Here is a 26357-nt window from a genome sequence, read left to right as displayed (position 1 = left end):
GCCAGTATGAGGGCTCTGCTATTTCTTGTGCCAGCTCAGCCGTCTGGTATTGTTCCCGCAGGTGGATGACTTGGTGGTGTCCCTACCCATCTCTCTGGAACTGGGCGCAATAAAAGTCTACCAAAGTGGCTTATCCACAGCCCTGGAGACCGACTTCGGCCTGCTGGTGACCTACGATGGAGAACACTATGCTTCCGTCTCCGTTCCAGGCACGTACATCAACGCCACATGTGGTCTGTGTGGGAACTACAATAAAGATCCCGAGGACGATACCCTCCGCTCAGACGGGAGGTTGGCCGCGTCCGTGATGGACCTGGGTGAGAGCTGGCGAGTGCCGCACCCTGAGCGGAAATGCTCGCCCGGCTGCTTGGACAACTGCAGCCTCTGCGACGCCGCCACTGAATCGCTCTATTTCACCTCCGAATACTGCGGCTTCATCAACAAGAGCGGTGGGCCGCTGTGGGAGTGTGGTGCCGTCGTGGACCCCACAGCCTTTGTCCACAGCTGCGTCTATGACCTCTGCAGCATGCGGGGTAACGGCACTGGCCTGTGCCAAGCCATCCAGGCATACACCGCGGTTTGCCAGGCGCTGGGCATCTCGGTGGGAGAGTGGCGCACCCAGACGGGTTGCGGTAAGTGTTTGCGTGCTTCTGCCGGGAGCCTTCCCCTCTGGAAGAGGGGAGCAATTTCAGGGGTCTGCCCCTGTGCCCAGCAGTGCGTGAGATGAGGGGGGAGAAATCCAGGGAGGGAGTTAAGCGAGAGCCGATCGGTCCCTCTTCTCCGTGGCATCAGACTCTTGCACCATCAAAAGGGTGGCACGAGTCAGGCACGAGGCGGGAGCTCTGCATTGCTCTGCAGACGGTCGGCTGCTGTGATGAGAGATGGAGGCTGGACCGGAACGGGGACTGGCCAACAGCACACTTCTTGGCTCACCCTCCTTGCTTGTGGCATTACATAGCTGTGGGCGGCTCGATGGCTCTGGGGCTGTTTTGGAGAAGCTATTGCTTGCACAAGTGGAATGGCTGGGGAGGCATGGGAGGGAAATGGAGGGGCCAATTCTACCGTCAAGCAGGGTTCCCAGGTCACTCTGTGTTGTCTCTGTTGTGGGTCAATGGGAAAGAGGTAACTGGCCCCGAGCCATGCCATAATATGGTCCTCCTGTTGTTTGTCTCCCCCCTGCACCCACAGCGATGGCTGTGCGGTGCCCAGAGCTCAGCCACTACTCGGTGTGCGCCAGCAGCTGCCCCGCCACATGTTCGGACCTCACGGCCCCGCTGGCCTGCTCCTCCCCATGCGCCGAGGGCTGTGAGTGCAACGAGGGCCATGTCCTTAGCATGGACCGCTGCGTCCCCATCCAGAAGTGTGGCTGCAATGTGGACGGCCGGTATTACGCCATCGGCGAGTCTTTCTGGGCAGCGGCAGACTGCACAGTAGAGTGCGAGTGTGAGGAAGGTGGGGAGGCCAGGTGCTTTAACACCACCTGCCCCGAAGGAAAGGTCTGCACCATTGAGAACGGCTACCGGGGCTGCTACCCTAAGCGGGAGAGCCTGTGTTTGGTGGGACAGAACCAGGTACTGCAGACGTTTGACGGCATTGCCTTCCCCTATCCGCTGGAGCACTCCTACATGCTGCTCAAAACCTGTCCAGAGAGACCGGACTTCATCGAGGTGGACATCAGCCAAAAGAAGCCCGGATCCACTCCCAGCGGACCACGCGTTGTGCGGATCCAGGCAGTCGGCCAAGAGGTGAAGATCGGAGGCGCCAGCCTGTCTGAGATCAAGGTAAAGGTGCTGCTGTCAGGGCAGTCCACCCCGGGGAGGGGAGGCGGTGGCTCGCGCTGTGATCTGATGTCCCTTTGAAGAAGGGCTTGCAGGTCTGTGGCCCCAGACCATTCCCCCAGGTCAGGGCCTCAAGAACTACAGTGGCACTTGGAGGAAGCCCGTGTGGGCCACCACTGCGTGGAAGCCCTTTAGGTGCCTACAAAGTTGTTGTCGCAGTGCCATTATTCCCATTTGCTTGCTAAGTCAGCTCTGGAGACTTTCATGACGTTGCAGGAAACTTGTTTTTTCCCTGGAAAAACTTTCTCTGTTTGTGGGGCAAAATGCGAGGAAACAGCTGTATGCCCCCACTCAAAAGAGGCTCTAGGCCTTGGAGGGTGGGGTCTGGGTCAGGAAGCATTTAGCGTACCCAGCGTGGCGTGGCCAGCAGATGGGAACGGCCATGCAAAGTCGCATTGCCCTCCCTGAAGAGTCTCAATCTGCTTGTTACTTGTAGGTGAACGGTTATGACGTGGAGCTGCCCTATTTCCACCCTTCCGGACGCCTGGAAATCTACCGTAACGACAACAGCACCGTGATGGAGTTGGAGGGGCTCCTGGCTATCAGCTACTATGATTCGGGCCTCCTGGAGATCCGCCTCTCTACCACCTACTTCAACTGTACCGGGGGCCTGTGCGGCTTCTTCAACGGCAACGCCAGCGATGAGTTCTGCCTGCCCAAGGGCAAGTGCACGGACAACCTGGAGCTCTTCCTGGAGAGCTGGACCACGTTTGATGAGATCTGCAATGGGGAGTGTGGGGACCTCCTCAAGGCTTGCAACAACGACTCGGAGCTGCTTAAGTCCTACAGGAGCCGCTCCAACTGTGGCATCATCAATGACCCTACCAACAGCTCCTTCCTGGAGTGCCACAGCGTGGTCAACGTCTCAGCCTACTACAGGACATGCCTCTTCCGCCTGTGCCAGAGCGGGGGCAACCGGTCAGAGCTGTGTGACTCAGTGGCGCGCTACGCTGGCGCCTGCAAGAACGCCGAGGTGGACGTTGACCAGTGGAGGAGCCACAGTTTTTGCCGTGAGTCCACCAAAGCTTTTGAGTACCTGGGGCGGGGAGAAGGGGATGTAGACACCGCCGACCTCGGGCAGAGTCTTTTTGTCAGGAGCTTGTGGGTGTACAAAGGTAGAGCAGCTTTTCTTACGGGATGCCAAAAAGTACGGGCTCTCTTTCCCCCCCTCCTCCCTCATGTCTGGTGGGTACCCCTTACCCGCAGGGTGCTCCTCTGTGGCTGAGCTGGAAGACACTCAATAGCAGAAGGGCTGTGTGGGCGGGAGGTCCTGATCTGACGGCACTTATGGCAGCATTAGATGTCCAAAGTCATATGAAGGGGTAGGGGTGGAGGTGTCTAAACGCTGGCAATCTGGGGCAATTTTCCTATTCTCTTCCCTACCAGTCCACCAAAGATCGGCTTTGCCATTGGAAGAGCTATGTCCCGTAGAGCTTTCTGCCGTGTGGGAGGCTGGCACGTGCAAAGCGCTCTCCTGCGCAGCGTACAGAAGGGAAAGGGGAATTGTGGTAGGAATGCAATGTCTCCCAAGCCCAAAGGCAAGGCAGCGCCACCCCATGTACCGACGGTAGTTTCTAAGCAGCATTCATGCCGGCAGAGACAGACTTCCCAGTGAGGCGATTTCAGCGTGGCATTTCAGGAGGCATCAGGAGTTTTATGATGCAGTGTAGGAGCATTCCAGAGCCGCAGATGGTGTCTGACAGTGCTGTACGCCACCACCAGAGGATAATTTGAATAACACTTGGTTTTAGCTGTCGTTATAAACTTGCCGTTGATGGGAAAACATTGATAATTCAGAAGTGAATGTGAAAAATCCCCAGCGTGGAAGTACATGGCGGAGAAGCGGCCCCCATCTCCACCACGGAGGTTTGAGGAAGGCGTCCATTAGAGAAGGGGGGAGCGGTGCATCCTCTCCATTCCGGGTGGCAGCCCAAGGCCAAGCCCTGGCCTCGTACCCTCCAAAATAGTGGGAGGGGGTGTCGCTTGGCACGTGGCTGGACAGGGCTGTGACGTGAGGAGGGTGATGGCCAAGAGGAGAAGGGGTTGCAAAGGGGATGGGAAGAGCCGGTGGCCAGCAAGGTGCTGGGACTGTTTCCCCTCTTGCTTTTTTCCCCCCGAATCAGTCACTGCTAACCCCGTTCCCACCTTTTGCCTGTTTCCCCACCCCGTGCTGCCCCAGGGCTGCCAGAGCTGGGAAATCACGCTCCATGTTTGTTGGCCCTGCAGCTCTCGCCTGCCCAGAGAACAGCCATTTTGAGGAGTGCATGAGCTGCGTGGAGACCTGTGAGACCCTGGCCACAGGCCCCATCTGCGCAGAAGCCTGCGCGGAGGGCTGCCAGTGCGACGAGGGCTTCGCCCTCCGCGGCACCCGCTGCGTTCCTCGTGGCGAGTGTGGCTGCAACTTCGAGGGGCGCCAGCTGGCCACCAACCAGACCTTTTGGATGGACATTGCCTGCCACTTCCTCTGCTACTGCAACGGTTCTGACAACAGTGTGTACTGCGAGAACATCTCCTGCAAGGATGACGAGTACTGCCTGGAGGAGAACGGCCTCTACTACTGCCACGTCCGCACCGATGCCTCCTGCATCATCTCTGGCTATGGACACTACCTGACTTTTGACAGCTACTCTTTCGACTTCCAGAGCAGCTGCGCATTGGTCCTGTGCACCACAATCACTCGGCCGAGGGTAGAGCGCTCGGACACTTTCCCAGCGTTCACCATCACAGCCAAGAACGAGGATCGGGACACCTCTCTGGCCCTGTGGGTGAAACAAGTCGAAGTGGAGGTCTTCAATTACAACATCGTCATACACCGTGCCTACAAATATACCGTGCTGGTGAGTGTGGGGCCACGAGGGTCAGGGTTATTTCTCCATGCCGTGGCTCCCAAACGGCGAAGCAATTCCCTAGGCATGAGGCCTTAACAGCTTGCAAGGTTTTCCGGGGGTTGGGAAGGGCGTACGCTCGGGCTTGTTTCTAGGGTGCCACCAGGTGCAGCTTTTGGAGGGAACTTCCATTTTGGCTGCCTTGTTTTGGATGTAGAAGTAAGGCCGGCAGGGACCTTGCTCCGGGAGCGCCGAGCTGCCCTCCTTCATGTCCTCCCATGGAAGCTCCGATCATCATCCTCACTAATGGTGCATCTCATTTCCTTCCCTGCAGATCAACGATGAGCGTCTCTACCTGCCCCTGAAGCTGGGCCAGGGCAAAGTGAACATCTTTGCCTTTGGTTTTCACATCGTGGTTGAGACTGACTTTGGGCTGAAGGTGGTGTATGACTGGAAGACCTTCCTCTCCATCACTATCCCACGCAGCTTCCAAAACTTGACCTACGGCCTCTGTGGCCGCTACAACGGCAATCCTGAGGATGACCTGGTGGCCGCAGGTGGCGCGCCAGCTGCCAGCGTTGCCGACTTTGTCCAGAGCTGGGCGAAGCGGGACGCATTCTGCCGCGTGGGCTGTGGTGACCGCTGCCCTGCCTGTGGGAAGGTGGAAGGCTTCTGGAAACCCCAGCAGCTCTGCAGCCTCATCCCGAGTCAAAGCGGTGTCTTCGCCAAGTGCCACAGCAAGATCAGCCCTGGCTTCTTCTACAAGAATTGCCTCTTCGACACCTGCGTCGATGGGGGAGCCATGCAAACGGCCTGCAGTTGGCTGCAGAATTACGCCAGCACGTGCCAAACACAGGGCATCACCATTATCGGCTGGAGGAACTTCACCTCGTGCTGTAAGTGATGCCCTTCTTCCCTAGAGGTGCTTCCCAAGGCTGTCTACCGTAGCCATAGCACTTCCCAGAGCTCACCCAATAGAGAGGTAGCAGAGCTACCTCCGGGCCATCAACCCGGACACGTCCCGGGTCCCCACGGTCAGCACCTGGGGATGGCCCCAGGGATCCCCTCCTCCCTGCAGGATAAGGGGGCTGTCGACGGAGTGGTGAGCTAAAGCAGTGCAGTAGGTGTGCACGTAGTCACTGTCGAGCACACGAAACCAACCTGTGTGCAGACCAGGGAGGGGGAGGCTGACGGCCCGGCAGCTGCTCCCTCCCACGCTTGTGGGGTGGGGCGGGTGTGTGGGATTGGGTCTGGGGCGCTATGTTCTCTTGGAGTTGTTACAAACTGCATGTGGTATAGCAGGAGCAGGGATGGAAAGGGGGAAGCCTCAAGTTCAGAAGGTATCAGCCATCCCTCCATTGTTAAGCAGGAATTGTATTAGTCAGCTTCAAAGCCAGGAGTATGTGTTTGTTCTAATGAAGCTGCATGTTCTTGTCAATAAGATTATGATGCGATGTTCAATTAGACTCCTGAGGACAGGGGCCGCGAGCCTCTCTGGCAGCCGATTTATCTGGCAAATCAGATGGGAAGTAATTGTCTTTGCTAACAAGACTGAAAATTAAATTTATGTTGTTCTTCCTTCTAACAAGCAAACTCGTGGCTCAGAAGGCACCTCTGTCACCGGGCAGGGGCAGCGAGGCCACTGACTGGCACCCTGCACGCCGGGTCTGAAACGGTCCCTGGTGAGCCGGTGGGGCACGGGCAGAGGTGGCCTGCCCAGGCATGGACAGCAGCCCTCGCAGGCTTCGCTCTCTGATGGGCCAGCAAAAACACGTCCCCTGAAATGTGTCCCCACGTGGACAGCGCGGAGGCTTCATATGCTGCCTGAAAGGCCCCAGGGCCAGCACGGGCATCTCTTTTGGAGGGAGATGTTAATCTGGTGAGCAGGCTTGTTTGCAGGAGAGCAGGGAGCACGGGGAAAGGGCTCTCGGGAAACTGGCATGCAGGAGCTCAGAGACAGCGGTGAGTAACGGAGAAGTGTTGCTCAGCTGGGACTAGCTGACGTCAGCTGGCAAGCGGCATAGGATGGAGGGACGAAGGCTGCTTTTTCCCTTCAGTTGCATGCCCGGGAGCTCCAGGTCCCTTTCTGGGCAACGCAGTCCATGTTAACCACCTTGGCAGGGGAGTTAGCTGCCCAGGGACACCAGCAGTGGGGATTACGGCCCCACGTGTGGCTGGCCGCCAGGTTGGTTTTGTCTGGGGAGCTAATCTGTATGCATTTTGTCCTCTGGTAACGTTGCAGCCGTCAGCTGTCCCCCCAACAGCACTACGAGAAAGCGGCATAGGATGGAGGGACGAAGGCTGCTTTTTCCCTTCAGTTGCATGCCCGGGAGCTCCAGGTCCCTTTCTGGGCAACGCGGTCCATGTTAACCACCTTGGCAGGGGAGTTAGCTGCCCAGGGACACCAGCAGTGGGGATTACGGCCCCACGTGTGGCTGGCCGCCAGGTTGGTTTTGTCTGGGGAGCTAATCTGTATGCATTTTGTCCTCTGGTAACGTTGCAGCCGTCAGCTGTCCCCCCAACAGCCACTACGAGAGCTGTGTGTCCTTGTGCCAGCCCCGATGCGCCGCCATCCGGCTGAAGAGCGACTGCAGCCACTACTGTGTGGAGGGATGCCAGTGCGACCCTGGGTATGTCCTCAACGGCAAGAGCTGCATCTTACCCCACAACTGCGGCTGCTACTCTGACGGCAAATACTATGAGGTACGCTGCTCACATCCTTCTCTCGGCCTTTCTCCCAGTCTCTTTCTGACATTCCTGGGCAGTATCTCGTGCCCTGAGCAGAGACAGTGGTCAGGCCAGGCCGGTACCGGGTGTTGCACTGGGTCCGTTTGCTGGGGTAACAGGGTCGGAGCCTCAGTCAGAGAGTGCTCTGCAGGACCTGGAGGGACAGGTCATCTCCTTCATCAAAGTCATACATGTCTGCTGGTCCATGGTCATGCTTGGGGATTGCTCTGAAGTCTGGTGTGTTTGCACCAAGCAAGAGTGGGCGGGGAACAAGGGGCAGAGCAGGCAGACGTGCATCAAGTGAAGGTGGAGAGAGGCAAAGCGGGCTCCGTAGTGAAGCCCCAGCAATGGCCTGTGGGATGTTTGCTGGGGCCAACCTGTCCTGTGGTCTTCCAAGTCCTGCTCTGAGCTGCAGAGCATATTACCATTGCTCCTGCTGGAGGAGTCCTTGTGTCGGGGCTGGGGTCCAGCTCTGATCTGACTACCGGCATGTGCTCGGGTCAGGTGGCTTGCACGTCAGGGGTGCCTCTCCCACGACAGTCTCATTTCCAGCCCAAGCCTCGCATAGACGCTCTTTTGGAGCTCCGGTCCAAGGAAGGCCGGCATAGAGCAAGGAAGCCTCAATCCGAGGGCCCCATGGGAATTATAGCTCCTGAGGAGTGGAAAGGTGGAGTCGGTAAGACTCCATGAGGCAAGAGCCCAGTACCACGCTGGTGATGGAAACCGTGGTTGTCGGTGGGGGTATGGATGATGCAGTGGCAGCATGGGGCTCTCGTGGCTCTAGTGGGTACCAGGGATAGAGAAGAGAGGGTTGTCCTCTCATGGTGTGCTGTGTAGCGAGTCTTTCTGTCTGGCAAAATCATCACGTAGTTGTTGGATGAGGGTGACTCGGGTGTCAGGCAGGGATGGGAGGGAACTGGTGGAGGGGGGAAAGAAAGGGTGGTGACTGGGAAGACTGGCTTTGATGAGTGCCAAAGTCCACTACTGTATGACCACATTATTCTAGGTATTCCACATGAGATGGATTTACTGTTTCACGTGAAATTTACTTATTTGTAGCTATTGGATGTTACTTGGGAGTTTGATTCAGCAGGGTGTTGTGCTGGTGGCATTGCTCGTATTATAGTGGGTTGTATTTTGTGTCAGTGAAACTGTTCTCCATAAGGTGTCTTTGCCAAGCCCCACACCCATAACAAGCCAGTATAGGGACCCTAGCAGACGGGTTGGTGGCCGGCAGGGCACAAGAAAGGGGTGAAGGAGGTATTTAGCACGCTGTGTTTTTTGTGCGTGTACAAGAGGCAAGGGAGGTTGCGGTGGCAGTGGAAACGTGCAGTTTCCTCATGCCTGCAGGTAGCAGAGATGTTGCGAGGTAGGTGCAGGCTGCCAGTGTGTTCTTTGCACCTTTTCCTCTGTCCTCGTTGCCCGCTCTCTCTTGCCGTGCAGCAGAAGGGCGTAAACCTTGGCCCAAGCAGAGGGTAGGGTGGGGGTCCCCAGCCCTCCCGGCCAGTGACGGGTCCCTCCTTTAGCCCAAGCAGCTATTCTGGAATGGGGACTGCACCCGACGGTGCCGCTGCTTCCGGCGCAACCTCATCCAGTGCGACCCACGGCACTGCAAGTCAGATGAGGAGTGCGCCCTGCGCAATGGTGTCCGCGGCTGCTTCAGCACCAGGAGCTCCTTCTGCCTGGCAGCGGGCGGTGGCGTCTTCCGCACCTTCGATGGGGCCTTCCTCCGTTTCCCTGCCAACTGTGCCTTCGTCCTCTCCACCATCTGCCAGAAGCTGCCCGACTTCTCCTTCCAGCTCATCATCAACTTTGACAAGTGGTCCTCACCCAACCTCACCATCATCTCCCCTGTGTACTTCTACATCAACGAGGAGCAGATCCTCATCAGCGACAGGAATACCGTCAAGGTAAGGTCTCATCAGGGGCATCCGCCCCCTCCAGAGAGGGGCCATGGGCCAGGCGTCGGGGGACTGGCTCCCGAGTGGAGGACAATGGTGCGCAGGGCCGCACAATGGTCTCTGCAAGGGCCCTGGAAGGCTCTGTCGGTGGCTTTGCATCCCGGTCGAAGCAGCTCTACAGGTGAGGGATGCGGCCGTCATCTGTCGGGCTTTGCAGAAGGATGCCGGCTGGGACAAAAGGGCCAGCAGGAGGCGAGGCCATTCACAGCCCAGGATTTTGTAGGCATGTACCCGTCCACCTCTCGGTGGCACGGGCGAAGCTGTCCTTTTGAGCGGAGGGGTATGGAGGGCTGGCTATCACTGCGGTGTCACTCGGTGTCTGAAGGGCACCGTCTGTGGCCTTTCCTGGTGAGTGATGAGTCCCAGGCTAGAGCCTCTGCATGTGAGTAGGATTCCCTTTACGGTGCAGCCTCGTGTGGGCATTTAAGGGAGGTGGTGTGCTCAGAGCAATCCGTCGGGCCAGAAGGAGGAGGAGGATATGCTGGCCCCTGCCAAAGACAAGGTGGTGTGTTTTCATGGCTGGGATATTGGGAGGCAGTCGCAGAGTCATTTGAGGGTGGCTTGTGCTCGCATTCATACGCGGAGGGGATGGGAGGGATGTCAGCCTTTTGTCCTTTCCCACGCCAGGTGAATGGCAGCCATGTGAACATCCCCTTCATCACGGGGCTTTCCACAAAGATCTTCAGCCAGGAGGGCTTCCTGGTCATCGACTCCAGCCCCGACATCCAGATCCGCTACAATGGTTTCAACGTCATCAAAATCACTATCAGTGAGCGGCTGCAGAACAAGGTGTGTGGCCTCTGCGGCAACTTCAACGGTGACCAGACGGATGACTATGCAACGTTGCGGGGGAAGCCGGCGGTCAGCAGCGTGGTGCTGGCACAGAGCTGGAAGACCAACGGCATGCAGAAGAGGTGAGCAGTCGGACCGCCCCTCCCTGCTGGGCAGGAGCGGGGCTGGCCATGACGGGAGCCCCTGCAATGTGTCCGGTGCCCACAGCTGCAACGAGCTGCAGTATTCGCAGTACGCCGCCTACTGCGACAACGTCCAGATCCAGGAGCTGCAGAGCGACAGCTACTGCCTGAAGCTGACGGACATGAAAGGCTTCTTCCAGCCTTGCTATGGCCTCCTGGACCCCCTGCCCTTTTACGAGTCCTGCTTTCTAGATGGCTGCTACAACCACAAGAAGGTCCAGCTGTGTGGCTCGCTGGCCGCCTACGGCGAGGCCTGCCGCACCTTTGGCATCCTGGGCACCGAGTGGATCGAGAAGGAGAATTGCTGTAAGAGAGCTGGGGGCCGTTTGGGTCGAGAGAAGCCACGTCCCGCCGGGACTGCAACTGGCGGGAGAGCGTTTGGGTCGAGAGAAGCCACGTCCCGCTGGGACTGCAACTGGCGGGAGAGGGGGAGAGGGGCCGTCGGGGAGGGGGTGGCCCGTGGTGGTTGGAGGTGCCCGCCCTGCGTTCTGAGGATAAAGATCGTGTTTGCGCTCCGTCTTGTGCTGTTTAGCAGGAGTGGTGGAAGACCCCTGCGTGGGTGCCGACTGCCCCAACCGCAGCTGCGAGCTGGACAATGGCGGCGAGCTGTGTGGCTGCATTGAGCCCCCACCCTATGGGAACAGTGAGTCCTCCGGTCCCGGACACAGGGTCGGCATTGAGTGGCATGGGCGCGTGTTAGGTTGTCGGACTGCTGGGGCTTCAGGAAGGGAGGTGCCAAGGGCCAAGACCTCTACCAAGATGGGGTTTTGTGACCGTGCGCAGTTCAGGATGGGAGCAGGTTTTCTGGAGCGCACGTTATGGGCATCTCTAGCTTGGGAGCACTTTGAGCAGCAGGGACGTTGGACAAGCAAAGTGTTCTGCAGTAGATGATCCCAGTCCATTTCTGGCGGTGGGGAGGAGGACCGGGTGGGCCGGCAGCCTGGGCCTGTGGCGCTATTTGTGCTGACCTGAAGCTGTCTCATCTTCTCCTCTAGCCACCCATGACATCATTGATGCAGAGGTGACCTGCAAAGCTGCCCAAATGGAGGTGTCAATCTCAAAGTGCAAGCTGTTCCAGCTGGGCTTTGAGCGCGAGGGAGTGCGAGTCAACGACCGCCACTGCCCTGGTATCGAAGGAGAGGACTTCATCTCCTTCCAGATCAACAACACCAAGGGCAACTGTGGCAACGTGGTGCAGGTGAGCCGGGGCACAGGGCACACAAGGCTGGGAGTCAAGGCTGGGCTGTTCATCTTGGGTGTCTCGTCATTCATGAGAACTTGAGGGCGGAGAAGGCTGGGGGAGCGTGCCTTTGGGAGACGGCTTGATGGAGCGAAAGGGACCCGAGAGTTGGCTGGTGCCTGGGATACGCACGTAGCTCTGACCATCGATCGGGGCAGCTTGCATTCGGGCAGTAGGTCGCAGGCGGGCTTTGTAGCACGCAGGGTCTTTTGGCGTGGGGTCGCTGTCACCCTGCTGACTGGCATCTCAGTCCAGAGGATGCAGGAGGAGGCAGAGGAGTAGTTGGGAGGCTGAACAGAGCGGTCTGTGTATTCTGAGCCTTTACATATGCGAGGAATTTGTTGGCATGGGGAACATCGAGGTAGCGCAGCTTTGTGCCAGCCGGGCAGTCTTCCTCTGCAGCAGCGGCGGCCTGGCTTGATGCTGGCCTCAGGGCAGGGGCACACATCAGTGTGAGTGACACTCGGGAGGTGCTTTCATGGGATAGGGGTCAGGGAAAACAGAGGCAGGTCTTGTAGAGTAAGAATGCTGCCCAGTGGTCCCTAGCCCTGCGAGTGACACTCGGGATCATGGGTCATGGGATAGGGGTCAGGGAAAACAGAGGCAGGTCTTGTAGAGTAAGAACAGTGGTCCCTAGCCCTGCCATTCTGTACCGTTTCTGGCCAGAGGCGGTGGGGGGGCGGCAGGGCCCTTGGCGTTGTGCAGCTTGTTTAGAAGCCGAGGCATTCGTTAGGAGCAGGGGAGCAGAGATGGCCGGTCTCGAGCAACACCCTGCATTCCTTCTGCAGTCAAACAGCACGCATATAGTGTACAAGAACACGGTGTGGATTGAGAGCGCGAACAACACAGGCAACATCATCACCCGGGACCGGACCATCAACGTGGAGTTTTCCTGCGCCTATGAGCTGGATATCAAGATCTCCCTGGATTCGGTCGTGCGGCCGATGCTCAGGTAGGAGCCAGGGCAAGACGCATGGCCTCTCCCATTACGTAGGCGCAGGAGGGCACGGGCAGAGGGTGGGGCAGTGAGGGTCCAAAGCGAGGCACCGAGTCGGGGGTTCGTAGCCTTTCCTCCATCCAAGCTGGTATTTTTTTTGTCTTCGTTAGCGTGATTAACCTGACGGTGCCGACGCAGGAAGGGAGCTTCACAACCAAGATGGCCCTGTACAAGAACTCATCCTACAAGCACCCCTACCGGCAGGGTGAGGTGGTGCTCACCACCCGAGACGTGCTCTACGTGGGGGTCTTTGTCGTCGGGGCTGATTCCAACCACTTGATCCTGATGCTGAACAAGTGCTACGCAACCCCCTCGCGGGACAGCAATGACAAGCTGCGCTACTTCATCATTGAGGGAGGGTGAGCGACCGCGGGCCAGGCGGCCTAGCACGCCCTGTTGTTTTTTCTCGTGTCTGTCGGGGAGGGTGCTCGAAGGGGCAGCGGTGTCAGTTGGAACAGGGACCTTTCGGTCAGTGAGACAGTTGACCAAGATCTGGAAAGGGTGGGGAACAGGGCAGCTCACATTGTTAGCGCGGGAGTTAGTTTGCTTAGCATAGATGTAGCCGGAGGCCCTGCATGCAACGGAGTCCCGGCCGCAGAGAGAAGTGGCCTTCCTCATGTCGCCGATGCCACAGGCATCAGGGCATCTGTAGGAGACGGGGGGATGTGAATCACGGTGGAGGCGTCTTGGGAAGCTGGAGTACAACAAAGTTGGATGTGCCAGGTAGAGGTCACGCTACAGAGGCAGGGCATGACACCCTCATCCAGAGGAGGCAGGCACAGCGGGATCTAAGCGTGCTGCCACGGGACCCAGGGCAAGGGACCTTATGGGGACAGGGGCGAGCAGCATCCCTTGAGCAAGGGAGGGCCGGGGCAAGTGTTGGTGCTTTGCACAGGTGCCAAAACATGAAGGACAACACTATTGGCATAGAGGAGAACGGGGTATCATTGACATGTCGCTTCCACGTCACCGTCTTCAAGTTCATCGGGGATTATGATGAAGTTCACCTCCACTGTGCTGTCTCGCTCTGCGATTCGGAGAAATACTCCTGCAAAATAGTAAGTGGGGCAAGTGCCAAGGGACAGGTCCCTAGCTTTGCAGGGCTCCAGTGGAGCGCAGTGAGCCTGGTTGACCTGGCATCAGAGAGGCAGCTGGAGATGTAGCCCCAGGGCTGAGGCCAGGAGGGTTGCGTGTCCTTCTAGGTGCCGGAAGGAGAGTCCCGCCATGGGCAGTTCGCCTCGGGACCCGTGCTCTCTGAGCCTGGTTGCAGGGTCCCTTCGGGAGCCGAGCCGGCTGGAGGGGCATGGAGGGGCCTGGGCAGGGGCCAAGAGTGATGGAGGCGGTGTTTATCCCCATGTAGAACTGCCCTCAGCACACAAGGATGGCCAGCACGTTCACCAAGGAGCCCAAGGAGCAGATCATCTCAGTGGGGCCTATTAGGAGGAAGCGTAAGTGTGTGTGATCCCAGGGAAGGCAGCGGGGGGTTTGTCTGCCATCGGGGTTGAGCCCAGTGGCGTTCTGTGGGGCAGTGCCTGGGTGTGGCAGGATCCTGGGGCATGGGGGCAAGGGAGTGTGCGTGCATGTGTCCTGTGGGGAGAGGCTGTTCCTTTGAGCAGAAATCAGGACAAGTGCAAGAGAGCGTTCAGGGGGTTTTTGCTGCCAGGAGGTGAGGGCGGAGGGCGTGCAGGTGCCAGTTGGATGGGCACAGGTGTGGGCCACATTGGAGGTCCATCTCACTCGGGGATGTGTGTTCCTCGGGGCCTGTGGGTGGTCGCACAGGAGGTGGCATGACGGCAGGGTGGGCGGCGGGAGCCTGGGATGGCACGAGGCACTCTGTTTCTGGCCACGTGTCCCCGTGCTGTCGGTGCTCCTCTTTGTCTTCCCAAAAGGCCCCTGGAGGGTTGTGAGCATCAGACTAGGTGCTGCTTTGGGGTCATGGGGGAAGACAGGAGCCTAGTTGGATCCTAGTGTTGTCCCCACGCTGTGTGTGACATGAGAGCATGCCTGGCAGGTGATGAGCATGCTCTTGTGTATGCCCCATTGTTGGGGGCATACAATGGGGGACCCATTGTTGTAGCAGGGAGTGTGGGAGTGTGGGTCTTAGGCAGCCAAGGATCAGGGGCTTGGGGTCGGGGAGCATTGCTCAGGTGTCCTCCTTTGCTCTTTGTGCCCAGGATCGGACTGGTGCGAGGACAACGGAGGCTGCGAGCAGATCTGCACAAGCCAGGTGGATGGACCCCTGTGCAGCTGCGTGACAGGGATGCTGCAAGGGGACGGCAAGAGCTGCAGGGGCAAGTACTGGGGGCGGCACAGGATGAGTCGGGGCAAGCATAGCAGGGGGCTTCCATGACTGAGCTGAGGGGCCATGGGGGTGAGTGGCCTGGGAAAGGTGGCTGGAACGTGTGGCGTGTCAGATAGGAGGGAGGCAGAGGGCAGGGAGCCAGGTGCGTGCCGTTCCCAGGGGATGGAGGTGCCTGGTGGCATGGCGCCTGAGGGCTGTGAGGCCAACGATGGCAGACTTTGAAGAGCTGGCAGGCAGTCAGTTGCATAGGTGGTGATGGTGTATAGTATGGCTCAGGGCAGCGGCAGGGTAGAGTAGAGGCCACAGGTAGAGTCCACTAAGGGGCTTGTGGCGGGGGGGAGGGGGGGCGGCCAGCAATGAGATAGGGCACCCAGGAAGGCACGGGACTGGTGCGGTTCACGGGACACCTGGGGTGTCAGGGGGAAGGGAGGTGCCCGTTGCGTGTGTGCCGGGGCCCCAGCTCACATGGGTCTTGTTGTTGTGTTGGCAGCCTCCAGCTCTTCAGGGGAACGCTGCGCCCAAGCGACCCTCCTGGTGGTGGCCCAGCTGTGGCTGTGGCTGCACGCAGCTCCGCAGGACCTGACCTTGTAGGCGTGGCTCTGCCGCCCAGCCAAGTACTGTTCTCATGTCAGCCTGAGTCTTTGTAGGGTAGGAGATAGCACCCCCACGGTGGCCAGGCTGCCACCAACCCGTCCTGCTGCGTGGAGGCAAGAGAGGGACTTGACCTGGAGAGAGATCGGATGTGGACCCGGATGTGAAGGTGGTACATGGCAGGCACCACAGCAGCGACAGCGAGGCAGAGCTGGATGTTTGCTGGCATCAATGAGGGACTTTGGGGGTTTTTTTTGCAGGTTTCTGGCATCAATGTGGGACTTGAGGTGTTTTGCAGGTTTCTGGCATCAATGTGGGACTTTGGGGTGGTTTTTTTTTCAGCTTGCCATCATTGATGTGGGACTTGAGGGGGTTTTTTGCAGCTTTTTCCCAGGCTTTCCCTTGTAGCATACACTGTAGGTAGCCTGCACCCCTGTTGGTAGCATGGGACGGGCCGGAGTGCATGCCATCCCCTTGCATGGATGGCCGCAGGTCTCCATGGTCCTCGGAAGCTGCCATCAGTGTCTCGTGAGTGCATGGACTTGGCCAGAGGTAGGTGTTGCGGCACAGGTCACAGCCGGAGTGGCGCATTGTCGGATGTTGTGACACCTCAGGAGTGCGTTGCCCCCCGGCTCTCCGGAGCAGAGATGTCATCGAGGTGTGTGACCGAGGGCCAAGCTCGTCCCTGGGGGACTGGGAAGCCTGTCAGTGTGCTGTGGTGGTGAGAAGCTAGTCCCAACGTTTGGAAAGAGGTGCTCTCTGGTGGGCAGGAGTGAGAGCCAGAGAAATGAGGGGCAGAATTCCCTCCTGTGTTTGGGTGGTGTGCCACAGCAGAGTTTTTTGAGGGCGAGAGAGGGTCGGGGTCCACGGGCACAGGGTGGCATCAGGGCACCCGGCGGGAGAGTCGAGAACAGCCTTGGGGTGCTGGTGGGTGTCGGGGGGGCTGTCTGTGTTGGTGTTTTGTCTTGTGTTTGTACTCTGTGAAATGGCTGCGTGGGAATAAAGAGTGTTGTAATCCTTCATAAACAATGTGGTCCTGTGTGATGGCGACGAGGATGGGGCGAGGCAGCTGGGACTGGGAGGACGCTGGGAGTGGGGAGCAGGGGTTTCAGGGTGCTGGGCAGGGGCTGCGTATGGGGCGCACCAGAGCTGACGGCCTGGGTCAGGGCTGGAGGAAGGAGGTGTGCCTGTGCTTTATTAGGTGAGTCGGATGAGCTGGGATTGGGGGGGCGGGGGGAGTAGTAAGCTGTTGTGGGGAGGGAAGGGGGTACCCAAGTTCTCTGCCAGGGTCCCAGGGAGAGCCGAGGAGCGTGGTGTCTGGAGGTGGGCAGCGATTGAAGTGAGTTACCCGTATGCCTGGTGGGTGACAGTCTGCGTACCTGTTCCCCCTGGCTGGCTGGTTGCCGTTGTGCAGTATGGGAGGAAGTCGTCATTGTAGGGGAGAGGTCTCGCTGCCAATGGGAGCATCAATGTTTGTCAGTGCCAGGCCCAAGCACTGTGGGTGCTGGCTAGAGTAGTGGTTGTTGGGGCCTGGCAGTGGTGATGGTAGAGGTGATGGTGTGTGTAGTTTTGTCGGGGCTGGCAGGTGGGCTCGGCTGCATTGTTGGGGTTGTCGGAGGCATAGACTGTAAGAGGAGAAAAGGGTCCAGAGGAGGCCTGGCTACATCCATGTTTGCTGCTTTGGATGTCTGCGCCCAGTCTAGGCATCTTGAGCCTCGACCTAGGTGGCGTCATGCAGGTGGGTGGGTGGTGGTGGTGTTGATGGTGATGACTGCTTTAATGGTGTTGATTGGCTTGTGAGGGTTGTGGTGGGGTCAGTGTCAGTTAGAGCGAGCGATGTGCCCTGTGATGGGTATGCGTATTGCTTTGGATGTGTAGTTGTGTTGGGAGGACACAGGGTCGGCGTTGGTGGTGATTGATAGTGAAGGAATGTTAGTTTGTCTTAATTGGAGGCAATTAGCTAATGCTGTTGGCAGTGGTGGAGAGAAGTGTCTGTGGGTTTTTAGTGGGGATAACTGCATGCAAGCGCCTGTGTTGGTGTCGGCACCGTGGTTGGCGGGGAGGCCTGATGGAGTGATGGTAAGGACTGCCTGTCTGTCCTAAATAACTAACTACGTAGTTGGTGGTGATGGCTGTCTGTCCTTGCTGTAGATAATGGCTATCATCTCTGTTGATGATGTTGATGAGCAGCTGTCCGTCTTTGTTGGATGGTAGGGCACTCTGGTGTCAGTGGCAAAGGCTGTCTGCCCAGCTTTATTGGAGAGCTAATGAACTCTGTTGTTGTTGTGGGTGACGAGAGCCAGTTTGTCTGTCTGTATGTCGGTGCCCGGCCATACCAGAGGTAACTAGCCATGCTGGTGATGGCAATGCTGACAAGCACCTGTCTGCCTGGCTTTACCATGTAGCTAGCCATGTGGGTGATGGATGAGGAGCGCCTCGCTGTCTTTCCTAAAGGTAATTTCCTCTGTTGTTGCTGGTGAGGACTGTCTGTTTGTCTTAATTAGTAATAACTAACTCACTCTGTTGATGAGGGTGGTGTGGGGTGTCAGTCTGTCTTTCTGTATCGGTGGTACCTAACTCACCGTGCCGACGAGGATGGTGACGAGCGTCCAGTCACCTGTGGGTCTGGGGGGTAGATAACTACTGTCGCTGTCCATGGTGGTGTTGAACGTTTGTCCATGTTTCTCTCTGTGTTGATGCTAATAAATGGACTCTGCAGCTGTCGGTGGTGCGGAGCATCCCTTAGTCTCTGTGTCTCTCTTGTATTCTCTGTCGCTCTCTCTCTTAGTCCATGTCTCTGTTTCTCTTTCTGCCCCTGTTTGTCTGCCCACCTTTCTGTCTGCCTTCCCCTCTTTTTTCATGCTCTTTCTCTGGCTCTCTCTTTTCTCTCTCTGTCTTGTGTGGTGTCTCTATTTCTGTCCCTATATCTGTTGCTGTCTGTCTGACCTTCTGTCTTTCTCTTATCCCATGCTCACTGGATGTCTTTCTCTCTTGTCTCTGTCTCTCTGTATGCGTATGCTCCCTCTTGCCCTCTGCCTCTCCCTGTCTTTATGGCAGTCTAGTTCTTTCTCTCTGTCTGTCTCTTCTTTTGCCTCTCAGCCTCTCTTTGTCTGTCTCGTAATTTCTTTATCATCTCTGCCATGGCAGTCTCTAGTTCTGTCTCTGTCTGTCTCTTCTTTTGCCTCTCAGCCTCTCTTTGTCTGTCTCGTAATTTCTTTATCATCTCTGCCATTGTCTTTTTAACTTTTAACTCTCTCTTGATCTACTGTGCACTCTGTCGTTCTCTGTAGGTGGTTTGCTTTCTCTGTCTCTGTCTCCCTCTGCTTTCTCCTGTTTCTTTCCCCCTCTCCCCCCCGGTTTTTAGCCTTTGCTCTCTGTCTCTGGTTTTTCTGGGCTTTGGTTCTTTTAGTTAGGATGCTCTTTTTCTCTCTCTCTCGTTCTGTCTGTCTCTGTCCTGGTGCTAACTAATGGACTCTGTCGCTGACGGTGGTGAGGAGCGTCTGTCTGTCTTCACCGGAAGTAGCACCGGTGGCAGTGAGGGCTTCCTCCCTCTCTGGCGAGCTCCCTCTTCTTGTCCTCTCTCTGCCTGCCTGCCTGTGTCTTCCTCCATTGCTCTCTCTTTTCAATGTTTCTCTTCATGTCCTCCTCTCTCGGTGGTGTGTGCTCTGTCTCCCTCTCTCTTGGTCTCTCTGTCCTCACTTGTGTCTCTCACATGGTGCTCTTGCATGCTCTTGCTCTCGCTCCCCCCCGCCCCCCATCTTTCTAGAGCAGAGTGTGTCCGGCCACATCGAGACTTTTGTGGCGGGTTCAGTGCTGTGGATGGTCCATAGGACGAAGCCCCAGCCCCGTGTGGGGGCTTTGCTTTTTTTTTTTTTTTGGGGGGTTTGGGGGGGGGGTATTGGAAAGAGGGAAGTATTAAAAGTTTTTTTTCGCCCCCTGGGCAGCCCTGCTCCCCGGGCCGGGGAGAGCTCGGGCCTCCTCACCCCAGGGAACGAAGGACTTCTTCGCTTCGAGATGCTGCCGAGTCTCTGGCTGACCCTCGGCGCGGCGAGAGCCCCGGGCCGGCTCCAGCACCTGGACAGCTCCCGGGCACCCCACCGCCCCCGCTGCCTGCCTAAGCACCGGCACGGCCCCCGCCTGCTTCGCCCACCTATGTGCTCACTGACCGGTTGGCACCGCCAGTCCCACCCCAATCAGAGCGATAAAGAAAGTCACAGCAGGCATCCTCCTCCCCCACAGTGTCCCCACTGCCACAGGCACCACCAATAAAGCCAGGCAGGCACGCATCACTACCAGGCCCTCCTCAATGAGGGCCTACTTTTCCACCCATCCTGGTTGCTTCCACCCAGGCAGGGTGCACATACCGATACATCTAGGGAAACAGGACACAAGGACGATGCACCCATCAACGGAGAGACCCCACACTCCACAACACCGCCCCTCGGAGCTGACAGTGGTGCTCCCGACTGCTAGCAGGAAAGCCCTCCGCATGGCAGAGCCCCAAGACAACCCACGCCCTGCTACACCCCAACCACCTGCCGTGCTTCCTCCCCTATCTGCCCTTTGTGGTGCTGACGCACACCAGGGCTGCCTCCGACCGCACCATTTGGCACCGGGGTCAAGTCACCGACCCTGCTTCCATCCATGCAGGCCCACGCTGCGCTGAGAGCTCACCTTTCAAAACAGCCTCCCTAGACACATTCCCTTGACCTCAAAAGGCTCCAAGAGACTGCCGAACAAACCGCTATTTCCTGGCAAATGCTCCCAGTGAGCCGCAGAGGAGCGGCCCATGGGCCTCCCACCCATGCCACACGATCGCAGACGAGCCCTGGACGCCGGCTGTGGACCCCTCGTGACAGATGCGCTCCTCCTGTTTGAACTGAACTTTGGTCTGGGCAGATGCTCAACAAGCAGGCACAACCAAAGTTACTCCTATTGTGTGAGGCTATAAGCGAGAACCTAGCATCTAAACCAGCAAACCAGTTTGGCTGGAGACTGGGCTGATAAGCAGCCAAAACTGCATGAACACAGCAGAAAAATCTGACTACAAATCAACCACTTTTTACATTATAAATATCTGCAGTCGTCAGGGTCTGCTGCCCTCTCCCTCCATAGTGGTCAGCTGCGGTCTCCCCTCAAGTAGGGACACCTCTCGAGGTTACCGTTACCCCTCGAGGCTGAGAGATCCCTTACCTGACACCACACATTGATGGGTTGCTACGTGACATTTTTTTGCATGCATGTAACATTTGAGATAGATACCTATAGTCAGCTTAACGCAATAATCTCTGTATCCCATACTAACATGAAGTGTAGCAAACAGTATTGACAGCCAATCCAGCTGTACTTATTACATATTTTACATACCTCAACTTACTGATTAGAACTCAATAAACTAGCTGCTAGATCATATCTGAGTGATCTCTGACTCTTCTCCTGCGACACCCCCTCCATGGGTGTCCCGCCCACAGAGCCTAGCACCCACATCCCAACTCGTGACACGTCCTTGCTGACGACAGCCCCTCGGGGTCATGCTGGCATGCTGCACCCTCCACGCATCCAACACCTTGAGCAGCTCTCACCACAAAACTCTACACACCACACTGTGGCTGGCACAGCAGGTACAACGACGAGGCCCCTCCCCTGCCTGGCCCGTGCCTAGCCCCGCTCTGCACAACGAGGCACACGGCAAAAAAGCATGGTTGGACTGGCCGTAATTCAGTCCTAGATTAACCATCCCACACCTTGGTCAGGGCCCTCACCCATTTGGTCCTCCCCCACTGCTGGCAAGGGCCTCTTTAGCTATGTCACATTCCTCACCACCCCCGGGGACACGGCGCCCTTGCCCAGCCCAGGTGACCCGTTCCTGTGTCTCACCACCCTCATCCTAACCCGCTTCAACCCGACAGCCACACCATAGGTACTGACTCAAAGACTGCACAGAGTGGGAAAGGATCCCCAAGCCTCCTTGAAGCCCTCTCCCCAGAGAAGAAACCTAATTCGCCCTGGGGCTCTGCCACACACTTCATGTTTTCCCCACCATCGCTTTTGTCCCTTCCTTCACATCCCATCACCCTGTGCCAGGGAAGATGGATCAGCACCTCCCTCTCCAGCCCCCGTCCCAAAACAGCTGCCAAGGAGAAAGAAGACACCCCTCCCTCTCCTCCTGCCTAACTTCTGCCGCTCCCCCAAAGCTGTGCGCTCCACTCCTTTGCCTGTTTCCATTGCCCCCCCCCCCAGCAGACAACTTCCAAGCCTTTCTGGTCCTTCTTCATGTACAAGGCAACACACGAGGTGATGCATGCTCAGCACCACGGAGCGCTCTCTCCTTTCACCCCTGTGAGCCGCTCTATACCCAAAGCTCTCCGAGATGCAGCAGGCACCTCCCGCTGCCCCCTGCCAAGACCCCTCTCTTTCTGTATTTTCTGGCCCCTCGGTCCACTGTGTTCCACACTTCACAAGATGACAATGTACACCGTAGATGCTAGAGTCCTTGAGTTGCACCTCACAGGCACCTCCCACCATCGTCTACTCTGCCAGCCTGACCACCAGTTAGAGCTTATCATTAAGGCCGTTGCCAAAATCCCCCTTTGACACCTACAGGGGCAAGGCATCAGCCACCCCTCTAGGAAGTCCCCTCTGGCTCCCGCCCTCCAGGATCGGTGCTGCCCTCTCTGCTCTCCCTCCTTGGAAAGTGGTCCAGAGCAACGAGGCCACCCCTTGGTGTCCTTGTCTCTGCACCGCTCCCGCCCGGGATCCTTAGGCCCTTCCTGTAGGAAGGGCCCGATGGCCCTTCCAATGGCCCTGTCACCCTCCTCCGGGCGTGCTCCAGAACCTTCCCACCCTCTTTACCTAGAGGAACCCCACAGTGCACACGGTGGTCCAGGTGAGGCCTCGCCCAAACTCCCTACCTACCACAGAACAAGTGCCTATTCAGACTGGCCACGCACACTGCAGTGCCCGTGCCCCAGAAGGTGGTCCACCCGCCCAGCTGCAGAGTTGGCTCCTATGGGCCCCTTCCTGCGCGGGCCCTCTCCGGATGGTGTCCCCCCCCCGGCTGCGCTCATGTCTGGCCTCGCTCCCTCCCGCATGGAGAAACTGGCACTGTTTCCTGTCCGCTCTTGTGCTGCTCATAATTGCCCTGATGCTCAGATCTATACCCGTCCCTCTACTGGGCCACGGCTCCCTCGACAGAGTCGACAATGACCCCCATTCAGGACCCTCAGCTAACTTTACTTACTTACTTACATACTACAGCCAATACAAAAGGAACCTTCAACTCCTGTTTCCAGCTCTCCATTAAACACATTAAAAATCACTGGCCCTACAATGGAGCCCTGAGGCACACCCCTAGCATCCAGACGCCACCTGTTCCATGGTCAGATGACATACTGCAAGGGATGGTATCGAAGGTCCTACTATGACCGAAAACAACCTACATCCGCCGCCTCTCCTTCATCCACTGTACAGGTGGCCTTCCCATAGACAGACATTGGCTTCCCTGGACAGGACTTCTCCTTCCCGACCCCCGTGTCAGCTATGCCCACTGACAGCACCGTCCTTTACGCACCTCTCCACGGCGCCTGATGGGCTCTTTGGCATCCTTTCTCCATGTACCAGGGATCTGACGCACGGGCCCCAGCCTCCTCCATTTTTCCCTCCCGCCCCAGTCAGAAAAAGGACTGACACCGGCTAGAATCTTAGATTCATAGAGTCATAGAACCATAGAATCATAGTTGCATAGAATGGTTTGGGTTGGAAGGGACCTTTGCGGGTCATCCAGTCCAACCCCACCGCCACGAGCAAGGACATCTTCACCTAGATTGGGTCGCTCGCGGCCCATCCGACCTGACATCACACGTTCCTGAGGATGGGGCATCCACCACCTCTCCAGGTGACCCATTCACAGTATTTCACCACCCTTGTCCTAAAAAATGTCTTCCTTATATCTAGTCTGAATCTGCCCTCTTTTAGTTTAAAACCATTACCCCTTGTCCTATCGCTACAGGCCCTGCTAAAAAGTCTGTCCCCATCTTCCTTATAAGCCCCCTTTAAGTACTGAAAGGCCGCCATAAGATCTCCCCGGAGCCTTCTCTTCTCTGGGCTGAACAACCCCGACTCTCTCTGCCTGTCCTCACAGGAGAGGTGTTCCATCCTTCAGACCATTTTTGCGGCCCCCCTCTGGACCCACTCCAACAGGTCTGTGTCTTTCCTGTACTGAGGACTCCGGAGCTGGACACTGCACTGCGGGCGGGGTCTCACCAGAAGAGAGTAGAGGGGCAGAATCACCTCCCTCGACCTGCCGGACACACTTCTCTTTATGCAGCCCGGGAGACGGCCAGCTTTCTGGGCCGTGAATGCACATTGCCGGCTCATGTCCAGCTTTTCATCCACTGGCACCCCTGAGACCTTCTCCGCGGGGCTGCTCTCAATCCCTTCATCCCCCAGCCTGGATCGATACCGGGGGTTGCCCTGACCCAGCAGCATGGGACCTGGCCAGTGCAACGTGATGCTCCCTGAACGCCCCGAACCTTTGGGATGCCATTGACAGTAGTTCGGCTCCAATGTCCGCCGACCTCCCCCTTCGGCACCCCAGGACTTACGCGCAATAGACAGAGACAATCGGTCCCTTTCAATTTCGGGAACGGCACTCAGAAAGATGCCGCATGCCTGCCTGCGGTCCTCCGACCTGGCAGCCCCCAGTCTCTTGTCAACATCGTTACCGACGGGGACCATGAAAGGCATTGCTCACCCCCGTCTTGGCCTCCTCCCTATTGATCGGGTGACCATCTGCCTCAAGTATCACACCATTATTGCCCTTTGCCCTCCTTGCACTTGTAGCATACTTCCTTCCTGCCTTCCTTACTTAAACAAGGCTTTTTTTCATACTCTGACCCAACACATGCCTCGAGTTCAGCTTCGGCCTTCCATATTCTCTCCCAACATACATGAGCTACCTGCTTCCGCCGAGCTAGTCTCCAGCCACCGGAATGGTCCTCCTCACCCCCATCTAACCATACATCCAGGATTCCCCCATCCCGGACGCGCCATCCGGCACAGGGCCCTCTTGCCTTCCATACGGCCAGGGTTCGCCTGGCACCCCGCTCTGTCGCTGGGAATCCCTCTGCACCACCCAACTACCCTCGATGGGCTCTATGGCTCCTGCCACGGTGTTGCCACCAAGCTTACTTATTTTCTTTCTGACTGACTCACTTACTGTCTTCCTTACAGACTCTGGACTTCCTTACTGACCGACTGAGACACTAGTTGACCCCCACGGCCGCCTCACCAACAGGAACATCACGCCGATGCAGCCCTGCCATCGGGCCCCAGGAAACGCCACCCATGCAGTGCCCCATTTTGCGCAACTCCCAGAGCCTTGGCCTCCAACCGATGGTTTGCGTGTCGCATCTACTTCCATCCACTCTACATTTTACAGCCACAGGCCCTTGTCCTGCTACTACAGGTGCTGGTCACAAGTCTCCCCACGTTACTCCCGTGAGCCCCCTTTCAAGACTGACAAGCCATGCCACAGTCTCTTGGGAACCTTCCCTCCTCTGAGCCTGAGGTGCCCGACTCAATTGGCCTCTCTATGTAGCAGAGGCGTGCCAGCCCCGCAAATGTTCCCACGGCCCTCCTCCCACCCTGCTCGCCCAGGTCTTTCTCACACCAGATGCCCCGGGATGGTGCGTTGGTCTCCAGCTGGGTTTTGAGCCCATGGGCGGAGCGGCAGGACCACCTTCCTTGACGCCGTAGCTACACTTCCCCCAGTGCAGGCTGGGAAACCGTCAGCTTCCCGAGCTGCCGGCAAGCACGCCTTGCTGCCTCCCGCCCTGTCACCAATCTGCCATGATCCCCGAGCACTTCTCTGTGGGGCAGCTCCCACACAGTTCATCACCTGCTCATCCTTCATCCCAGGGATCACCTCAACCCAGATGCTGTCCCGCTCGGCACGCAGGCCCTCCTCCCCATCGAGGGCCCCATGAGATAGGACCGACAGAGACCGCTGCCCAATCCTGGATCACCAACTCGTGCCGCTGCTATCCCTTGACAACACTGCATGCCCAGGACTCACCCACAGAGTGACCCCGATGCCGTTTCTTCCCAGCCCCGAACATCACAGAGCCCCTGCGCCCTACAGAGGGGACAGGCCGCTACTGTCTCTGAGGCTAATCACCCACGAGGGGCTATGGGGCCAGCGCGCTCTGTATCGCCAGGCCCCTTGCTACCCATGGATGGGCCCAGGGTCAAGGAAGGAGGCGGGATGGGGTGCCGGGAACACTTCGCTGGCCCAGCTGCCGGGACCTCGACTGCTAGATCCCACCAAACGGGGCATGCACAATGCCCATGCCCAGCCAGCGTTGTTAAGTCACTTGCCCAAGGAAGACTCTGGGCAATGCTATGTCATGCCCTGCATACCCTACAGACACAGTACAGCTTTGTGCCTGCACAGATGTTAGGCCCAGGCCGCTGCCGATTTGGCGCCGCACCTCCACATTACCTATAGCCAAGCCAGCAGGCGAAGTGACACTGCTTCGCCCAAAGACTGTCGCTCCGCTCCCTGTAACCAGGTTGCACTAACAAAACCCTGCGGGGCTGCCGTGGGTCAGCTGCACCCTGCCTGCAGGACGCAGCCCCAGGCTGATGCCCCGGCTTGCTCCCTCGGCATCCGCCCTCTGCCCTCCGCCTACATGCCGCTTCGCACAGTGCCACCCGCCCGGACCTCCCTGACACCTGCCACCATACCCAACGCCACGGCACGGTCCGCCACCTTGCCCGCTGGCGGCACACACGCCGGAGGCGGCCGCAGCGCTTCTGCGGTCCCCCTCGCGTCCAGCCCCGCACGCCCCAGCGTCGGGGTCCCGGAGCGCTGCGCCTGCACCCTGCGCGACCCCGCGGCTC

General features: G+C 57.9%; 1 protein-coding gene across 1 annotated transcript in view; it reads left to right on the top strand.

Annotated features, from left to right (window-relative positions):
- The window catches only part of TECTA (tectorin alpha), a 28372-nt gene extending 12848 nt beyond the window's left edge, over positions 1–15524 (top strand). The window contains exons 7-23 of the mRNA XM_009286748.2: positions 62–632; positions 1189–1781; positions 2275–2848; positions 4065–4675; positions 4998–5559; positions 7167–7366; positions 8917–9300; positions 9979–10265; positions 10351–10631; positions 10858–10968; positions 11321–11523; positions 12354–12517; positions 12673–12921; positions 13458–13620; positions 13923–14010; positions 14737–14853; positions 15355–15524. Of these exons, the coding sequence (XP_009285023.1) occupies positions 62–632; positions 1189–1781; positions 2275–2848; positions 4065–4675; positions 4998–5559; positions 7167–7366; positions 8917–9300; positions 9979–10265; positions 10351–10631; positions 10858–10968; positions 11321–11523; positions 12354–12517; positions 12673–12921; positions 13458–13620; positions 13923–14010; positions 14737–14853; positions 15355–15455 (5259 nt within the window). The 3' untranslated portion in view covers positions 15456–15524. The remainder of the gene's footprint in view (positions 1–61; positions 633–1188; positions 1782–2274; positions 2849–4064; positions 4676–4997; positions 5560–7166; positions 7367–8916; positions 9301–9978; positions 10266–10350; positions 10632–10857; positions 10969–11320; positions 11524–12353; positions 12518–12672; positions 12922–13457; positions 13621–13922; positions 14011–14736; positions 14854–15354) is intronic.
- The last annotated feature ends 10833 nt before the right edge of the window (positions 15525–26357 follow it).

The sequence above is a fragment of the Aptenodytes forsteri genome, unplaced genomic scaffold (genome assembly GCF_000699145.1).
Source record: "Aptenodytes forsteri isolate BGI_AS27 unplaced genomic scaffold, ASM69914v1 Scaffold760, whole genome shotgun sequence".
NCBI classification, from domain to species: Eukaryota; Metazoa; Chordata; class Aves; order Sphenisciformes; family Spheniscidae; genus Aptenodytes; species Aptenodytes forsteri.
Note: the sequence above shows the minus strand (reverse complement) of the source record. Positions and strands in the feature narration are given on the sequence as shown.